This window comes from Megascapheus bottae, chromosome 26, assembly GCF_031878675.1.
Source record: "Megascapheus bottae isolate mThoBot1 chromosome 26, mThoBot2.hap1, whole genome shotgun sequence".
Taxonomy (NCBI): domain Eukaryota; kingdom Metazoa; phylum Chordata; class Mammalia; order Rodentia; family Geomyidae; genus Megascapheus; species Megascapheus bottae.
The window spans coordinates 18,435,170-18,454,052 of record NC_143534.1 but is presented as its reverse complement, the minus strand read 5'-3'; the positions used below and the strand labels follow the sequence as shown (position 1 = coordinate 18,454,052).

At 38.2% G+C, this 18,883-nt stretch overlaps 1 protein-coding gene across 4 annotated transcripts in view; it reads right to left on the bottom strand.

The window, feature by feature from the left end:
- Nucleotides 1-18,883, bottom strand: part of Arhgap12 (Rho GTPase activating protein 12) — an 89,134-nt gene that overhangs the window by 60,383 nt on the left and 9,868 nt on the right. For 3 of the 4 annotated variants that reach the window (XM_090319068.1, XM_090319069.1, XM_090319071.1), the window contains exons 2-3: nt 17,555-17,596; nt 14,901-15,655 (exon numbers count right to left, since the gene is read on the bottom strand). In XM_090319068.1, coding sequence (XP_090175194.1) covers nt 14,901-15,578 — 678 coding nt within the window. In that variant the 5' untranslated portion in view covers nt 15,579-15,655; nt 17,555-17,596. Of the gene's footprint in view, nt 1-14,900; nt 15,656-17,554; nt 17,597-18,883 lie in introns of those variants that run through there. The other variant, XM_090319072.1, reaches the window with a different exon arrangement.

Here is an 18,883-nt window from a genome sequence, read left to right as displayed (position 1 = left end):
GCATAACAATAATGTATTGTATATTTTAAAAGGCTAGAGGAAAAGACTAAAATATTTTCATTACAAAGAAATGATGTTCAATAGATTATTCTGATTTGAACATTAGACAATTTATATATGCATGGAAATATATCCAGTGCTCCATAAATATACACCATCTTTGTGTCAAGATAAATTTTGTGTTAAATAAGGACAGGTACTCCATAAATATATCATCTTTGTTTCAATTCAAGACAGTACAGAAAAAAAAAAGACAGTACAGAAAAAGGAAAAAAATATTTACTCCTGTAAGACTAACAATCCCTTGCCCAAATTTCCTTGAAAGTTTAATTCAACAAGCTAAACAGATAGAAGAAAAGAAATAGTGCCAATTAATCTTATGTCAAAATATTGAAAAACAGTTCTGCTACTAATTAAAGTATCTCTCACACTGCATATTATTCTAGAAGAAGAATCAAGATTAGGCAGATTTTTCTTAAGAATCTCATTTTCCAACTTCAGCATAAAAAAAATATTTAAAATAGTCTAACCAAAAACTAGAGGAAATCTTTTCTTCCCCTTTCCATCATATCTTTCACTTCTTGTCATTCTGATCTTGCATTTTACATTCTGAAATTGAGTATTTTTATGTTGTGCTTTCCTTGAGGTACGGTAACTTTATACAAAGTAATTTAAATGTAAGCCATTTAAATATAATCCATAAAGATCTCTAAAAGTTGAATTAGTACATATTACTACATATGTGCTTAAACCAAAAAAGTAAAATTGTGTGTGATTAGATTATTCCTGTATTAACTAATAGACTTTTTTTTATGCTGGTCAGGGCCTAGGCACTGATTTTAAGCTTTTTTGTGCATAGATAGATAGCATTTTACCAACAGCTACAATTCCAGCTTTTATTCTTTTTTGGTGGTTACTTGGAGATAAAGAGCCTTACAGACTTTTCTGCCTGTGCTAGCTAGCTTTGAACCATTACCCTAAGATTTCAAAGCAGCATTACAAGTGTAAGCCACCAGTGTCTGGCACTAATACTGATTTTTAGTAAACAAGAATTAATCTACCCGTTGCCTCTGTAACTATAAAAAAAAAGAGCCGGGGCCGGGAGTTTGGCCTAGCATGCACGAAGACCTGGGTTAGATTCCTTGGTACCACATACATAGAAAAAAGCTGGAAGTGGTCCTGAGGCTCAAGTGGTAGAGCTCTAGCCTTGAGAAAGTCCAAGGACAGTGCTCAGGCCCTGAGCTCAAGCCCAGGACTGGCAAAGAAAAAAAAATAAATTAATTAAAATTAAAATCAAAAATCAAAAAAATGAGCCATTTGCTTGAATTTACTTTAATGTATTTTAAGTATTTTATCAAATTCTAAAATATTTTAGGAAAATTTCACTTATCAACTTTAAACTACTAATATTTACAACAAACCTATGACATGAACGGAGATTAGACTTGAAAGGCTCCAATTGCATACTACTTTCCCCCAGCAAAATGTAGACCCTCTGTCATCAAAACACAATTCTTTTTAACCCCAGAGTCCTATTGGGGCATAGACTAAGAGATTAAATCCAGAAACAGCACTCAGAATCTGAGTTCAAGCACCAATACTAGTAGCAAAACACACACACAAATTGACATACACACTCAAGTTATCTTTTTTTTTTTTTCTTCCTGGTCATGGGGCTTGAACTCTGGACTTGGGCACTGTCCCTGGGATCCTTTCACCCAAGCTTAGTGCTCTACCACTAGAACTACAGCACCACTTTAAGCTTTTTCTGTGATTAATCAGAGATGAGTCTCATGGACTTTCCTGCCCAGGCTGGCTTCAAACTAAGATCCTCAGATCTCAGCCTCCTGAGTAGCTAGGATTACAGCATGAGACACTAGCATTTGGCTTCAAGTTATCTTTTATACAAAGGGTTGTGATATCTACTTATTTGATTTAGAAGCTTATTCATATACTTCCTTTTCTTTTCTGCCAGTCCTGGGCTTGAACTCAGGGCATGGGCACTGTCCTTGGATGCTTTTTGCTCCAGGCTAGTGCCCTGCAACTTAAGCCACAGCACCACTTCCAGCTTTTTCTGAGTATGTGGTATGAGGAATCGAACCCAGGGCTTTGTGCATGCTAGGCAAGCACTCTACCACTAGGTTACTCTCCTGGCCTTCATATACTTCTTTAATGTGTCTAAAGTGGCATTCATTACTTTCCAAAAATCAGATTTTAAGTATTATGTATACTAGGTTTGAAAATAATTGTTGTGATAAAATTGAGTAGTCATTATGAGTTTAAACCATCCGTCTGGTATTTACTGAAGCAACTGCTAAAGATATTCTATGAATACAAATGAGATTTTCTCAACGAAAATGTTTCCACATCTGTTGTTTTTGTTGATATGTCACCTACATTGGAAAATTCTTACTCAGGGTGAAAACATAGAACATTTTTAATATACACATTTTTAACACCTCTATTAAGAGTAAAACCACCTTTTAAACCATTTTTGCATTGGTGCTTTACTACAATTACATAAGCATGTCTGCATGTGTATGTGTTTACACAGGGAGAAATTTCTGACATGTCAAAGTCAACTAAAACTGTGAATTTATTTTTAAATAGAAGTATCAATTTTTAAGTATAGGTTAAGTGCATGAATATTCCAGTCTACCAGAATGTGAAGAATTTTTGTGTGATTAACTTTATCCAAGACTTCTGAGGCACAAAGAATATTCCAAAAAATAAGTATATCGTAAAATATAGCAGATAACTATGCTACATAAGCATATACTGTTTTACACTGACTCAGCATCTTAGTTTTTTTTATTCTAGTGATGATACTAGAATCATCCTTTGGTGATCTGCTCCAGGCAGACTGATGCGATTCCAATCTGCCAATCATACTTCCCTGCATATACCCTCAGCTAAGGTGCTGGCACAAGTTCTGATATATCTGAGGGCTCAAACTACCTGCCAGATAACTGCCCATAAACAAGCATATGATGTAAGTCAAGAACAGTTCCCTAAAAAGATTTTAAATATGAACTACAAACTTTCCTGAGTATCCAACAGTGATGAACAGTCTAAAGTGTTATACTGTGTATGAGTCCCAATTCTTCTAGAATAACAAAGTCAACAAGATGTGTGTATACATACATATAAGACTCATACAAGTATGCATACGTGTGTGCGCACACGTGTGTGCATACATTCAAGAAGAAAGGAGGGAGGGAAGGAGAAAGGGAGGGACATAGTTCAAGGAATTAGCTCATGACTGTGAAAGCTTGGCAGACACAGAATCTGAGGGTTGCCAGCAGGATAAGTTCCATGGAAGAATTGTCATTTGAATCCAAAAGTGGTCAGTTAGCAGAATGCCTTCCTGCTCAGCATATCAGCCTTTGTTTTATCACATCTTCCAAGTAACTAGATGAGCTCACCCAGTTAGGAAGGGTAATATATCACTCAAAATCCACTGATTTATATGCTAATCTCATCTAAGAGATATCTTTATTTATTTATTTTTTTTTTGAGCCAGTCCTGTTGCTTGAACTCTGTGCCTGGGCACTGTCCTTAAGCCTCTTTGTGATAAAGGAAGACTACTGCTCTACCACTTGAGCTATAGTGCCGCTTCTGACTTTTTTTCTGAGTGATTTATTGGAGATAATTCATGGGGCTTTCCTGCCCAGGCTGGCTTTGAACCACGATTCTCAGATCTCACCATCCTGAGTAGCTAGGCTTATAAGAGTGAGTCACTAGCACCTGGCTTAAGAAGTATCTTTAGGGCCGGGAGTTTGGCCTAGTGGTTAAAGTGCTTGCCTAGCATGCATGAAGACCCAGGTTCGATTCCTCGGTACCACATACATAGAAGAAAAAAAAAAAAAAAAAAAGCTGGAAGTGGCGCTAAGGCTCAAGTGGTAGAGCTCTAGCCTTGAGAAAACCCAAGGACAGTGCTCAGGCCCTGAGCTCAAGCCCAGGACTGGCAAAAAAACAAAAAAAAAAAAAAAGAAGTATCTTTAAAGACACTTTCAGATGGGCCAAGCATCTAGCATTTTTCCCCATACACCCTTCAACAGAACATATCATATTAAGGGTTCTGTTGGTTTTTGTTGGTTTTTTTCATATATTTTTATTGTAATTAATAAAAGGGTTACATTATATTTGCCAGATATGTTTTTGTTTTTTTTAATGCAAGTTTCTGTCTTCATAGACGAGGTACTACATTACTGGTTATCAAAAGTATAGTGACAGAGGTACATGGGATAGTATCTTTAGACTTCACAATTTGAAGTTACACAGGCCAGAAGTTTGGCCTAGTGGCAGACTGCTTGCCTAGCATGCATGAAGACCCAAGCTCGATTCCTCAGTATCACATATGTAGAAAAAGCCAAAGTGGTACTGCAGCTCAAGTGGTAGAGCTCCATGAATAGTGTTCAGGCCCTTAGTTCAAGCTCCAGAAATGGTACAAATAAATAAATAAACTAAGTAACCTACACAAACTCATTCAGATGGTATTTGTTTTTCCTATTTTATAGGACATAAAAGCCTTGTACCTTCAAACTTCCTGTGATGAAGCAAAATAAGCTTGTAAATTCTATCCTGGCCTTATAGCCTTAACAGCAGTTGATGTTAATAACCTGGTATAGAACCGGTGTATGTGGGAAGATGTTTCTTTTCATCAGAAAGAGAACTGAAAAGCAATTTTATTTACTTGGCGTTTCTCCCTTATGTTGAGAACAACATATATATTACTTTTTTTTTATTTTTTTTTTTCTCTTGTAAGATGAAGACATCTTGAGGTGGGTTTTTTGTTTTGTTTTTTTTTTTTGTTATTTTTGCCAGTCTTGGGCTCAAGCTCAGGGCCTGAGCACTGTCCTCGGACTTTCTCAAGGCTAGAGCTCTACCACTTGAGCCTCAGCACCACTTCCGGCTTTTTTCTATGTATGTGGTACCAAGGAATCGAACCTGGGTCTTTGTGCATGCTAGGCAGGCACTCTACCACTAGGCCAAACTCCCACCACTATATTACTTTTTTTAAGGGGGATTCTTTCTTCTCAAATTCTAACTATGCCATTTGGAAGAGATACAATCAAGCCCCTGGCTTTAACTGTAAGTATGTCCCAAGCCAAGCCTAGCCAAGTAAATAAAACTTCTCTTCTATGATTTTCTCAATTAGAACCAAGGGTAGGGGGGAGGGGACACATAGGCTAAGGGTATGACTTTGGCAATTACCAGCAGCTTATCCAAAGCCATGTACAGGAAAAAAAAAATTTTTTGAGTGACAAAACCACAGAAAGGGAACCAGAGATTAAAATGCTGAGGAACTCTAGACAGTAAACAACTCCCAGTTTCCACCACCTCTAAAGCCTGATGAATAAAGCTACCTAGTAATTTTGTTTCAGAAAACAATAAATTCCCTTTTATCTTAACTACTCACAGTTGGGTTTCTAGAATTACATCTCAAAAGGAAAAAGCAATAAGCAAATAAATGTAGAGTACCTAAGACACAAAGTGAACAGACAAGAAGAATTTAGAAAGGAAAGACCAGATTGTATTAGAAAAGGGAAAGGTGAGGAAAAAGTCAACACAGTCATTTGTGACCTGATTTGGAACAGGTAGAATAGAAAGGAACATAGAGAACAGACTGTAGGTCAATGCATTTGTATGCACGAGTGCACATACAGACATTCTGGACCAATAGTCCAGCTTTTTACTAGATCTCATGGAAGTCAAAACCCAAGCAACCATTAGGAAGGATAGAGTCAGATTTATGCCAAACAAAGAATATAAGTGTAACTGTGATCCTTCTATACATTAGCCGACAATAAAAAAATAAATTTTTAAAAATAATGTTCCCCCCCACCCCGGGCCAGGAGTTTGGCTTAGTGGTAGAGTGCTTGCCTAGCATGCACAAAGACCTGGGTTCAACTCCTCAGTACCACATACATAGAAAAAAGCCAGAAGTGGTGCTGAGACTCAAGTGGTAGAGCTCTAGCCTTGAGAAAGTCCAAGAACAGTGCTCAGGCCCTGAGCTCAAGCCCAGGACTGGCCAAAATAAATAAATAAATAAATAAATAAATAACGCCCCTGAAAACATAAAAAACAAAAAATACAGACATTAAAAAGGAAAGTGGACTTTAAAAGTTCTTTTATTGGGCATGGAGTTTAGCCTAGTGGTAGAGTACTTGCCTAGCATGCACGAAGACCTGGGTTCGTTCCTTGGTACTACATATATATTAAAAAAAAAAAGTTAGAAATGGTGTTGTGGCTCAAGTGGTAGAGCTCTAGCCTTGAGAAAGCCCAAGGACAGTGCTTAGGCCCTGAGTTCAAGGCCCAGGACTGGCCAAAAAAAAAAAGTTCTTTTATTATTTCATCTGCAGATTTCATATTACTACATATACAGGTAGACATCAAAACTGACTACAAATATATTCAATTTCATATGTGTCTATTCTTAAGCTCAGCATTACTTTTAGTTACTTATATGTCAATTCTGGTTGCCAATATTTCACTTTTATTTTTGAAAGAGTTAACCCATTTAGTACACTTTTCATCTTTACCAATTCTTCAAAAGCCAAAGGGATAGTATAATATATTCCAGGCAGGAAACAAAAAGTCAGTAACTGGTGACAATTTAGCTACTCAGCTTCTCAGAAAAAGTCTCAATCTTCTGTCCAGTTCTGAAATCTGCATATTCTATTACAATTTCTTCTTTCAACTCCCGTCTCTAACATTTTTCTTTAAAGGTTAAGTTCCAAGAAAGGCCACAGCACTACTAAGCTGCTATTTTCTCAATACATCTCTGATAGAGCATTAATCCAAGTCTCTCCTGCTCCTACAACCTTGATGTTTTTGTGACTAAACTCTGGTCGTCATTTTAGAAATACTTGGCATATCGATTATTAGCAGTATTATACTAAGCACTTGATACACAAGAGACACAGTAACTAATGGCCTGGAGATTACAGACTAGTGAGAGAGAGAAAAAAACAATCATAAATATGATAAATATAATATAAAGCAAACAGGAGGAAGTGCAATAGAAGCTATGATGAGAGGATATCTCACAGAAGAAAAAAAAAAAAGCAAGCTTATTAAGAGATCAAAATAGCCTAAAGAAGGGCTGGGAGTTTGGCCTAGTGGTAGAGTGCTTGCCTAACATGCAGAAGACCCAGGTTCGTTCCTTGGTACCACCTACATAGGAAAGCCAAAAGTGGTGCTGTGGCTCAAATGGGAGAGCTCTAGCCTTGAGAAAGCCCAAGGACAGTGTTCAGGCCCTGAGTTCAAGCCCCAGGACTGCCAAAAAAAAAAAATTTAAAAACACAATTCCAAGAGAAAGAATACTGATGGTATTTTTCCCTATTTCTCTCACTGAACTCAAATTAAAACCTTGGTTTAATATATGAAATAAATAGGGAAGTCTCTAAAAAGTACAAAGTAGGCAGGACCCGTGGTGACTTTAGGATCCAATGAATCACATGGTGGTAAGGTGGTAAGTTTTGTGGATTTGACTTCACATGTCTCTGATCTTGCAAAGTAGACACCAACAGACACAGATCAAAATATCAAAATAGTCCCGGAAGCCTACTGTGTGATCAAGCAAAAGGACTAAAAAAGGGGCAGCTTAACAGGATGACTGCATTTGGGTAAAACCACTCTACTCCAGACAAATGTTACAGGGAAGGAAAAAAAAAAAAAAAAACAGCAATGGTTAAGTGGGCACCTAGATTTCTAGTCTCTGGGCTGTAAGAATGTATCCCCAAATCACTGCTAGAGTAGTGTCAGAATTCAAAGGAGGAAACAAGGATAGCTGCTGTCAGTGATATCTCTCCCACTTCTCTCATCTACATAGAGTATAGTAAAAAGAAGCCCCTCTCCTCCTCCTAGAGAGTAAGAACTTTGTCACCACAGCAGCAATTAGGCTGTCACTCCACCCACCACGAAGTCATCTAAAGACACAGGGCCATATAATGAATCACTTCAAGCACTACCTGCCAGGGAATTATCAGTAGCAACTGAGTGGGAGTTAGGATCACTCCCCATAATCCAGCACTCATTAGGAAATATCTCTTATCAATGAAGGTACTCTATTCTGACTAGTGATAACAAAGCTGTACCCCACCCCAATATCAATGCCTGGGCCAGTGTCACAGTAAAGCTACTAAACTATAGGGTTTAAATAAGACCTAAAGTCTAGTAACAGAAATGCTGATGTTTTAATAAAAAATCACCAGGCTCTGGTTGGGAGGTTGGCCTAGTGGTAGAGTGCTTGCTTTGCATGCACGAAGACCTGGGTTCAATTCTTCAGTACCACATACATAGAAAGCCACTTGCTGTGGCTTAAGTGGCAGAGCTTTAACCTTGAGATAACTTGAGGACAGTGCTCAGGCCCTGAGTTCAAGCCCCAGGACTGGCAAAAAAAAAAAAAAATTACCAGGCTCAGAACCAGTTATTTGGTAGAGCTCTTAATCACAAGTAGTCACAAAGTTAGTTGAAACAAAACAGAAAATCTACACATATGCAACAAATATACAAACACAAACAGGAAGTCTCTGCAAAGACAAATAGATACAAAGAAGTAACAAATAAAAATATATTCAAATTAAATAACATGAAAACAAGAATAAGTCATCATGGGCTGGGAGTTTGGCCTAGTGGTTAAAGTGCTTGCCTAGCATGCACGAAGACCCGGGTTCGGTTCCTCGGTACCACATACATAGCAAAAAGCCGGAAGTGGTGCTGAGACTCAAGTGGTAGAGTGCTAGCCTTGAGAAAGTCCAAGGACAGTGCTCAAGCCTAGGACTGGCAAAAAAAAAAAAAAAAAAAAGAATAAGTCATCATGAAGTATACCAAGGAAAGAATCCACCCCTTACAACTATTAACTGAGATTATCTCATCTCAACAACAGAGAGAATTAAAGACAAAAACAAAAAGACCTGGAGGCTAGTATACTGACTTAAGTTGTAAGCACCTGGTTAGCAAGTTGTGAGGCCTAGGGACCTTGCTCAAATCCCAGTATCACCAGAAACTAAATTAAAAATAAAGAAGTTAGTTGCTGATGTCTCATATTCATAATCCTAGCTACACAGGAGGTGGAAATCAAGAAGATCACAGTTAAAAACCAGCCAGGCATAAGTAAGAGATCATAATCTCAACCAAGAGCTGGACACTGATGCACATTTGTCACTGCTGTGGAAGGCCAGGATGATCACAATTCCAGGTTGGCACAGGCATAGACACATACACACATACACACACACACGCACGCACGCACGCACGCACGCACACGCGTGCGCAATGTGTGTATGTAACAAAGGCATAAAGAGCTAGATGCCAGTCTCAAGGGTTAAAGCACCTGCAAGGGTTTAGCACCTCATACCACATACAAATAAAAAGCAAAGAGTAAATCTATAAAATAATACCATCAATCAGATGACCTTATTGAAATTACTGAACATACCATCCAACAACAACATAATAAACACCTTTAGTATTTATAAAACACGAACAAAGACAGATCACGTCCTAGTCATCAAGAAAAAAATTTCAGAGATTTTTCTCCAACTAGAAGTCAATAATGAAAAGATACATGGAAAATCTCCACATAAGTGGAAACTAAACAAGATATCTGTGAGGACTCACACCTGTAATCCTATCTACTGAGTAGGCTGAGATCTGAGAATTATAATTTGAATCTAGCCAGACAAGCAAGTCAGTGACACTCTTATCTCCAACTGACCAGCAGAAGTGAATTCTAGCAATTTATAAAAACAATTATCAAATAAAGTCAGTTGTGTGACCATTTAAGAGAAAAAGACTTTCGAAAAAAATAGGAATTGAACCAACCTTTCTCAACCTTTGGAAGGGCATCCACAAAACAAAGTATACCTAAAAGGATACTAAATGGTGAAAGACAATTGTTTTCCTAGTTAGCCAGAAACAAACCAAGGATGTCTTGTACTTTACAATTATACATGGATACATGGTGCTAAAAAGTATAAACAGTGCAATATTTGCCATTTATAACAGAATATTATATAAATACAGAATAAATACAGAATATAAAGAAATATTTGCCATTTATAACAGAAAAGAAGCAACAAAGCTTCCCTTATTACAGGTGACACCAATGCCTACATAGGAAACCACACACACACACACACACACACACACACACACACACACACACACACATCTCTACTGCAATCAACTGAATTACAAAATTATTATTATTCCTATGCTAAAATTAAGACAAACATTGAACAAACTGAAAATCAATGATTTCTTAAGCCTGTTTCAGGAGAAACCACTACCCCAAAATCTGGAGAGGCGCCAATCTAGACAGAAGAGATGTACTCACCTGGAACAGAAACTACTGAAGCCATAAACTGACAGGAACACTTCAGTAATAATTTTAATGAGTTGTTGGAAGCTGAACAGACTAGTATGATAGTGACTAACATCTGGGAGCCACAGTCACAAGCAAGACTCTATGTTTCCATGAATTTTTGCTTCCAGATACACTACTAAGGTCCTTTCAATAAAGAGCCAAAAAAGAAACACCCATGACTCTGACATAAAAGAGAAAAAGTAGCTAAGTTTAACAAGCTCAAGTAGTCTCCATAGCAAAAAACAAAAAAAAATCTGTTCAGCTAGGGTACAAGACCTAAGGAAACCTTATCTAAGGTGGAAAAGGGGCATCTCTCAGATTCAGGTCTCACCTGAGGGAAAGCTAGCTAAGAGACATTAGAGGAAGTTCCCAGCCCAGTAATACTTAAGCACTACAAGGCTAAGATTTAATCACAGGATTATAGAATGTAATTACCCCTCTTCTCCATCCAAACACAAACATACTTTACTGCCACACAAGCGGGGCTTCATAGAGGATTAGAAAAGAAGGATCTGCAAGAAGGTGATACATGATAAGTAGTAGCTCTCAGAGAAATCTAAGAAACAATAGACAACAAAACCTCTGGTATGTACAACTACACCTAACAAACACTACCAGACTTTATTAGTCCCTATTACTTGATACAGCATTTCTGGCTTTCAAAATTTTACAAGGCATTCCAAAAGGTATGAAAGCAGTCCAAAAGCAGATATAAACAAATTCAGATATAACAGAATCAAATTCCGATATAAACAGGGTATTGTAATTTACCAGACAAGAATGTGAAATGATCATCAATAGCCTTATCAGGGCTAAAAAGGAACAAAAGGACAACCAGTCTAAAACGTATTTTTCCACAAAAGAATGTTTGCCCAGTACCAGTGGCTCACACCTATAATCCTAGCTACTCAGGAGGCTAACATCTAAAGATCATCTAAGGGTCATTGGCCTGGACAGGAAAGTCTTGAGTTTCTTATCCCTGATTAACCACTCAAAAGGAACTGTGGCTCAAGTTATAGAGAACTAATCTTGTTCAAAAAAAAAAAAAAAAAGCTCAGGGACAGAGCCCAGGCCCTGAGTTCAAGCCCCAGGCCCAGCACTAGATAGATACATAGACTGACAGATAGACAATAAAGTGTTTATAACACTCTTATAAGAATTGAAAAAAATGGGGGCCCAGAGCATAGCCTAGTGGTAGAGTGCTTGTCTATCATGCAGGAAGCCTTGGGTTCAATGCCTTGGTACCACACACACAGAAAAAGCCAGAGGTGGTATTGTGGCTCAAGTAGCAAAGTGCTAGCCTTGAGCAAAAAATAAATAAATAAATAAAATAAAGGCCTGAGTTCAAGCCCTAAGACTGGAAAAAAAAAAAAAAAAGAATTGAAAAACATGAGTGTATTCCAAACTAAAGACAAGGGGGGAAAAAAACTCCATGTTATATTCTCTTTAAGTTTTACTATTAATGATTTCTCTCTCTTTCTCTCTCTCTCTCTCTCTCTCTCTCACACACACACACACACACACACACACACACGCACACACACAAATCCCAGATGCTCCAGGAGCACATTTTTTTGCCTTGTTCAGCTTCGGTTATATAAGTCTTACGGCTTGTGGCCACAAAATATTTATCTTCAAGGCTAGCACTGTCAAATATTTCTCTGCTCTATTTTTTTTTTTTTGGCCAGTCCTGGGCTTGGGTTCCGGGCCTGAACACTGTCCTTGGGTTTTTTCTCAAGGCTAGAGCTCTACCGCTGAGCCTCAGCACCACTTTTGGCTTTTTTCTAAGTATGTGGTACTGAGGAATCGAACCTGGGTCTTCGTGCATGCTAGGCAAGCACTCTACCACTAGACCAAACTCCCGGTCTCTGCTTTGTTTTTCTGTCTTCTGTTTATGTGGTTCCCTTTGCCTCTCTTAAAATGATATTTATATTACTTGTAAGAAAATAAATATATTTCCTCATCTTAAAAGCCTTACATTTTCAAAGTCTTCTTTTCCAAATGAGGTAGTATTTACAGCTTTCAGAGATTACAAAGTAAAAGGAATCAGTTTAGCTAATTTCAAGTTATTGTGCAGCTTTAGTAATAAAAGCTGTATGGCAGAGAAGGGATATATAGTATTAAAAGAGAAGAGAAACCAGAAATACTTCCAAATATGCTTAGTCTTGATTTTTCAAAAACGTGTAAGAACAACTTACTGAAGGAAAAACAGCCTTTCCAACAAATTGTACTTTGTTACTATGGTAACCATAAACAAAAAACATGAGTTGAGTCTCAAACTTTATACAAACATCAAAATAAAAACAGATCACAAATTTAAATATTAAAATCTGTAAACTATTAAAGGAAACACTCAGGATTGTGGACTTATGTAATGGCTAATTTTATGGGCCAATTTGGTTGGAGCATCTGTTTGTTTATGACAGGGTTTCCCTAAGTACCCGACTAATTTCAAACTGGCTATGTAGTCCAAGCTGTCTTTACCAATCCAACTGTCTCCATCTCAGGAGTGCTAGGATTACAGTTTTGCCATCATATCTGGCTTATCTGTCAGTTTGAAGGGGGAAACCACATCCAGATAATTGATTAAATGCTTCCTGTTCTATGAAGTTGCTTTGGAAGAGATTAACATTTTTAAAGGTGGACTGACTATGTATGCTGCAGACCGCTCCCTCATAATGAAGAGGCCCTGATCCAGTCAGATGAAGATCTGAATGAACACAGTAAGAATGCTCTTCACTCCCACCCCAAACAAAACAAAACCTCACCAACAGTCTTCAATTTTGAAGTCCTGCATCACTTTTTCCAACTGTCTCTGGCCTGCCACTCCACTCAAGAGAAATGTGCAAGCCTCTATACTTACAGGAAACAAATGCTTAAAATAGTTATATGTGTGTATATACACGCACACATGCATACACATTCATGCATACACACATACATACACACGCACGCGTGCGCGCGCACAGGCACACACACACACAACCTACTGGTTCTGTTTCTCTAGGAAAGCCTAAAATGTCTACAAGGTGACTTTTAAAACTTAAAAGCATGATCTATAAAAGAAAAACTGAGAAATACAAATTCATCAAAATTTTAAAAAATTTTAAAAACTTTGTTTTGTGAAAGACCTTAACTAAGAGGATGAAAAAACAAGCCACACACTCGAGAAAATATTTGCAAATGTGACAGATATCCACACATGTTTGGGACTGGGAATATAGCTCAAAGGTAAAACACATGCTCAGCAATCACCCCCCCCCAAAAAAAAAGTTCAACATCAAACAACCATTAGAGAAACACGAATCAAAATCACAATGTGATATCATTACTTACATATCAGAATTGTTAAAATAAAAAACCAAGCCTGGTACCAGTGACTCACACCATATTCTTAGCTATTCAGGTGCCTGAGATCTAAGAATCCCAAGTTCAAAGCCAGCCCAGGCAGAAAAGACCACGAGGCGCTGTCTTATCTCCAAGTAACCACAAGAAAACTAGAAGTGGTGCTTTGGCTCAAAGTAGTAGAGTACTAGCCTTGAGTACCAGGCACTGAGTTCAAGCCCTTTGACTGACCAAAAAAAAATTTTTTAAGGCAGTAACACTACCAAATTTAAATGTTGATAAACATTACTTGCAGCAGTAGCAAGATTGGCTGGCACCTGTAGCTCACAACTATGATCCCAGCTATTAAGGCAGCTAAGATCTGAGGATCCTGGTTCAAAGCCAGCCTGGGCAGGAAAATCTGTATGACTCTTATCTCCAATTAACCACTAAAACCTGCAGCTCAAAATGGCAGACTGCTAACCAGGAAAGTTGCAACCCAGAAAGAACATAATTTCAGGGCCGGGAATTTGGCCTACTGGTATAGAATGCTTGCCTAGCATGCACAAAGACCCGGGTTCAATTCCTCGGTACCACATATATAGCAAAAAGCCGGAAGTGGTGCTGAGGCTCAAGTGGTCGAGTGCTAGCCTTGAGAAAGTCCAAGAACAGTACTCAATCCCTGAGCCCAAGCCCAGGACTGACAAAAAAAAAAAAAAAACCATAATTTCACAACATTGCCAGAAAACCTAATTACTAAGTTTACTTGATGAATTCTCTCATGACATTCAGAAAAAAAACCAAAAAACTGATTTTTAAATTTACTAAAAATTTAGACTTTTCCAAATAAGTCAAAATGGAAAAAAAAAAGTCAGAATGACTAAGAGATAGAAAAGAGTAAAACTTCTATTAGAAGACTGGGTAAATTTTCAACCCTTTCTCTCTTACACATACCATCAAAAGAGAGAAGAAATAATGTTCTCACAAATTAGAACTGGTCCTGTGAAGGTAGAAGTACTATGAAAACCACTAAAAACCCTTTGTGAACTTCAAAAGTTATTTTACACATTTTCCAGCTACTTAAATCAGGACAGAGTTCATTCTGGAAATATAAAGCAAAGTAAGTCATAACTCTAACAACCAAAATACACAACTTCTATCAAAGTGGAATGCATGTTTCATCATTCTACTTTAATCTTACCCTTATTTGTTCAGTTGAGCTGCTGCTAAGCTCATCTCCAGATTCAGAATCTTGATGTATTCTTTCTGAGCCCTCTCCAGCTGAATCACAAGACTGTTCTTGGGAGAAGCTCGTTTTCTCTATGTCCAAGAACTCGGGACCGGGAAAGTGTCCAAATAAGCGTGTCCTACTCTGGCTGGAAACTTTAGGAGAATGTGAGTCATTGTTAAATTTTCCATTATTATGGGTCAGGTCCAGGCTGAGGTTGAATGTCTGACTCGGATTATAACTGGGTCCAAAATTCTGATTGGCATCACGAATAAGGCCTGTTCCTTGAATAGATGATGAAGGCTTTCCAAAACTAGAAAGCTCAGGCAATTTGTTCACATTTTCTGTGGATCTCTGAAGATGGAGGCTCTGTATCATTTTCATGGAATTATTTGGCAGTCCAATGGTATGTTTCACAGGTGGCATCAGAGCTTTTCGGGTGACCTCCTTAACATACTGGGCTGGCACATAGAATGCTTTGGAATTCTCATCTGGCTTGACTTGCCACCAGTCATCATTGGTCTTTTTCACCAAGATGTATCGCTCCCCTTGTTTTATCACAATCTTTCTGTCCTTTGCTTCATATTCATAATCATATTCCACTTCAATATACACTTGTCCTGGAACAATCTTCCCACTTCTGTCAGCCATTTTTATTTTATAATATTCACCTCTCAAAAAGGATAGTATAACACATTATGGCTTTATGGCTTGCTGTATTAAGGTAGCTAGTTGTTTTATTTAAATGGAAGAAGAGAACAAAGAAAAAACTTAATGTAATCTAGATTTGATATTACTTATAAACATCACATAACACAGGTCATTTATAGAACATTTCTTTCAAATCTCAAACCTTAGGAAGTAAACATATCAAATATCACATGTACTGTCCCACATTAACATACTATAACTCTACAATTATTCATTTTTCAGTCATGTAATGACTCACCAATACTAATGACTAGACAGTGAAAAATGCTAAGCAACTCAACAGGACATTATCAAAAATCCGAGAACTTTCCTAACTTTCATACTACTTCAAACTTCCTCCACCTTCTATGAAAGGTTCACAAACAGTAACTTACATGAATCAGGCCCACTACATGCATTACCTAAGCATTTTTAAGTTAAAGCTGAACCTCAATGATCCTGCATTAATATTTTACCTTGTATTAATAGTTTACTTTGTATTTGTTTTTAGATTAGGTAGGGCATCCATAATCCAAAAACACCAAATATGCTTTTTTTTTTCTTCTTAATGGCACTAGGATTTCTACTATGGGCCTGATACTTGTTAGGTAGGTGCTCTACTGCCACGCCTCTATCCTTTTTTGGGGGGTCTGAGCCCTCTGCCTAACAGTGATTCTCCTGTTTTATGTTTCCCACTGTAGCTAGAATGACAGGTTCATGCTACCAAAGCTATCCTCGAAATCACAGCCTCCCAAGTAGCTACATCAGATCCATCACACCCAATTCAACATCACCAACTTTTTGAAGACCAACATAATAACAGTATAAGAAGAAAATTCTAGGGGCCAGGAATTTGGCCTAGTGGTAGAGTGCTTGCCTAGCATACATGAAGACCTGGGTTCGATTCCTCGGTACCACATACATAGAAAAAAGCCAAAAATGGTGCTGAGGCTCAAGTGGTAGAGCTCTAGCCTTGAGAAAGTCCAAGGACAGTGCTCAGGCCCTGAGCTCAAGCCCAGGACCGGCAAAAAAAAAAAGAAAGAAAGGAAGGAAGGAAGAAAATTCTACACTTACCCTCAAGCGATAGGTCACAGTTAGAACAGAAGGTTCTATAAAAATACTATGCAAAACTCCCTTCGGGCTATGGGTATGTAGTATACAAAAGCAAATAAGCCAAATGCCTGTAATCCAAGCTACTCAGGTGGTTGAGACTGAGGATCATGGTTTGAAGCCAGCCCAGACTGGAAAGTCAGTAAGACTCCTAATTACCCACTAAAAAGCAACAACTGGAAGTATTTCTCAACAGGGTAGAGTGTCAGCGTTAAGCAAATAAGCTAAGAAACAAGACAACACCCACGCTGCAAGTTCAAACCCTTATTACTGACAGACACACACACACACACCAACAACAACAAAAACAACAAAAAGAATCTCACATTTGAACTTGGATCCTATCTCTAAGATATTTCAGTATGGACATGCAAATATTCCAAAATTTGGAAAATACAGGAAATGTAAAAAATTCCCCATCCCAAGCATTTAAAATAAGGGCTATACAACCAGTACTTGGGTACTGCAGCTCTAGGGAGCTAATATAGTCAACCCACTGCTCAAGCAAGCTAATGCCATAGAAAACTGAGATTTACCAAGATGCTGAAACCAAGGTTCCACAGTAACCTACAATTTTCCTCAGTATCCAAGTATTAAGCTATTATAATGTACCATAATAGGTTATAATGTACATACAATATAAATGCAGAAACCATCATTCTCCTAAGTGTAATTTTCTTCTCTGTGATAAAGCCCATAAGCTCAGGTGGTAAATAAATTAATTACTGCCACAATTCTGGTAGCTACAATTTAGTTCTACACAAAATACTGGGGTAATAAGTTTAATACAGTAACACTATTTCAAAAAAAAAAAGTGCAAAACTTACCTTCGGATGAAGAGATGCAAATACCTGGAGTTACATTTAAACCTACAAGATAAAACATGTATTATTAATCCTAAGATTTCTTAAAGAGGCTAAGCACATAATCTTGCTCACAATTTTAGAAACATAACTTTTTAATAACAGCTGTAAGAAACATAAGACAGTGTAACATCTATTATGATTGTACTGCACTCACTCCAAACACAGAAGCCACTGAGGCCTGCTTTGACACTATCCTCACCTGCCACACACTGTTTCAACTTCATTTCTGCCCCTTACTTTTTAACTGTGGCAAACAAATACCATTTAAGACTTCTGATTATGTAAGAAACAACTTTGGTTAAAAAAATGAATAGTACAGGGGCTGGGAGTTTGGCCTAGTGGTAGAGTGCTTGCCTAGCATGCACAAAGACCGGGGTTCGATCCTTGGTACCCCACATACATAGCAAAAAGCCGGAAGTGGTGCTGAGGCTCAAGTGATAGAGTGCTAGCCTTGAGAAAGTCCAAGGACAGTACTCAAGCCCTGAGCTCAAGCCCAGGACTGGCAAAAAAAAAAAAAGAAAAGAAAAGAAAAAATGAATAGTACAGCCAAGCGTGGTGGCTGGCACCTGTTATCCTAGCTACTCAAGAGGCTGAGATCTGAGGATCGAGGTTCACAGCCAGCCTGGGCACAAAAGGACCTGAGACTCTTATCTCCAGTTAACCTCTAGAAAACAGGAAGTGGGGCTTGGCTCAAGGGTAGGGTGGTAGCCTTGAGCTGAAGAGCTCAGGGACAACACCCCAGCCCGAGTTCAATCCCCAGGACCCACAAAAAAAAAAAAAAAAAGGCTGAAGTGGTGCTGTGGCTCCAGTGGTAGAGTGCTGGCCTTGAGAAAGCCCAAGGGCAGTGCCCAGGCTTTGAGTTCAAGCCGCAGGAGATATGAAATATCTGATCTACAATTTTAGTTAAAAACAACTAAAGGGGGCACTAGTGGCTAAAGGTGGGAGGCCAAAGTAGTCAAAAGATATAATCTGTAGAGAAAGGTAGTTAGATACCCAGGCAGAAAAATAAGCAAAAGATAACATAATTGGAAAACACAGGAGCTGAGGTTAAAGAAAATTTAGGGCCGGGAGTTTGGCCTAGTGGTTAAAGTGCTTGCCTAGCATGCATGAAGACCTGGGTTCGATTCCTCGGTACCACATACATAGAAAAAAGCCGGAAGTGGTGCTGAAGCTCAAGTGGTAGAGCTCTAGCCTTGAGAAAGTCCAAGGACAGTGCTCAGGCCCTGAGCTCAAGCCCAGGACTGGCAAAAAAAAAAAAGAAAATTTAAAAAGTAAAACAGTTGGGCTCCA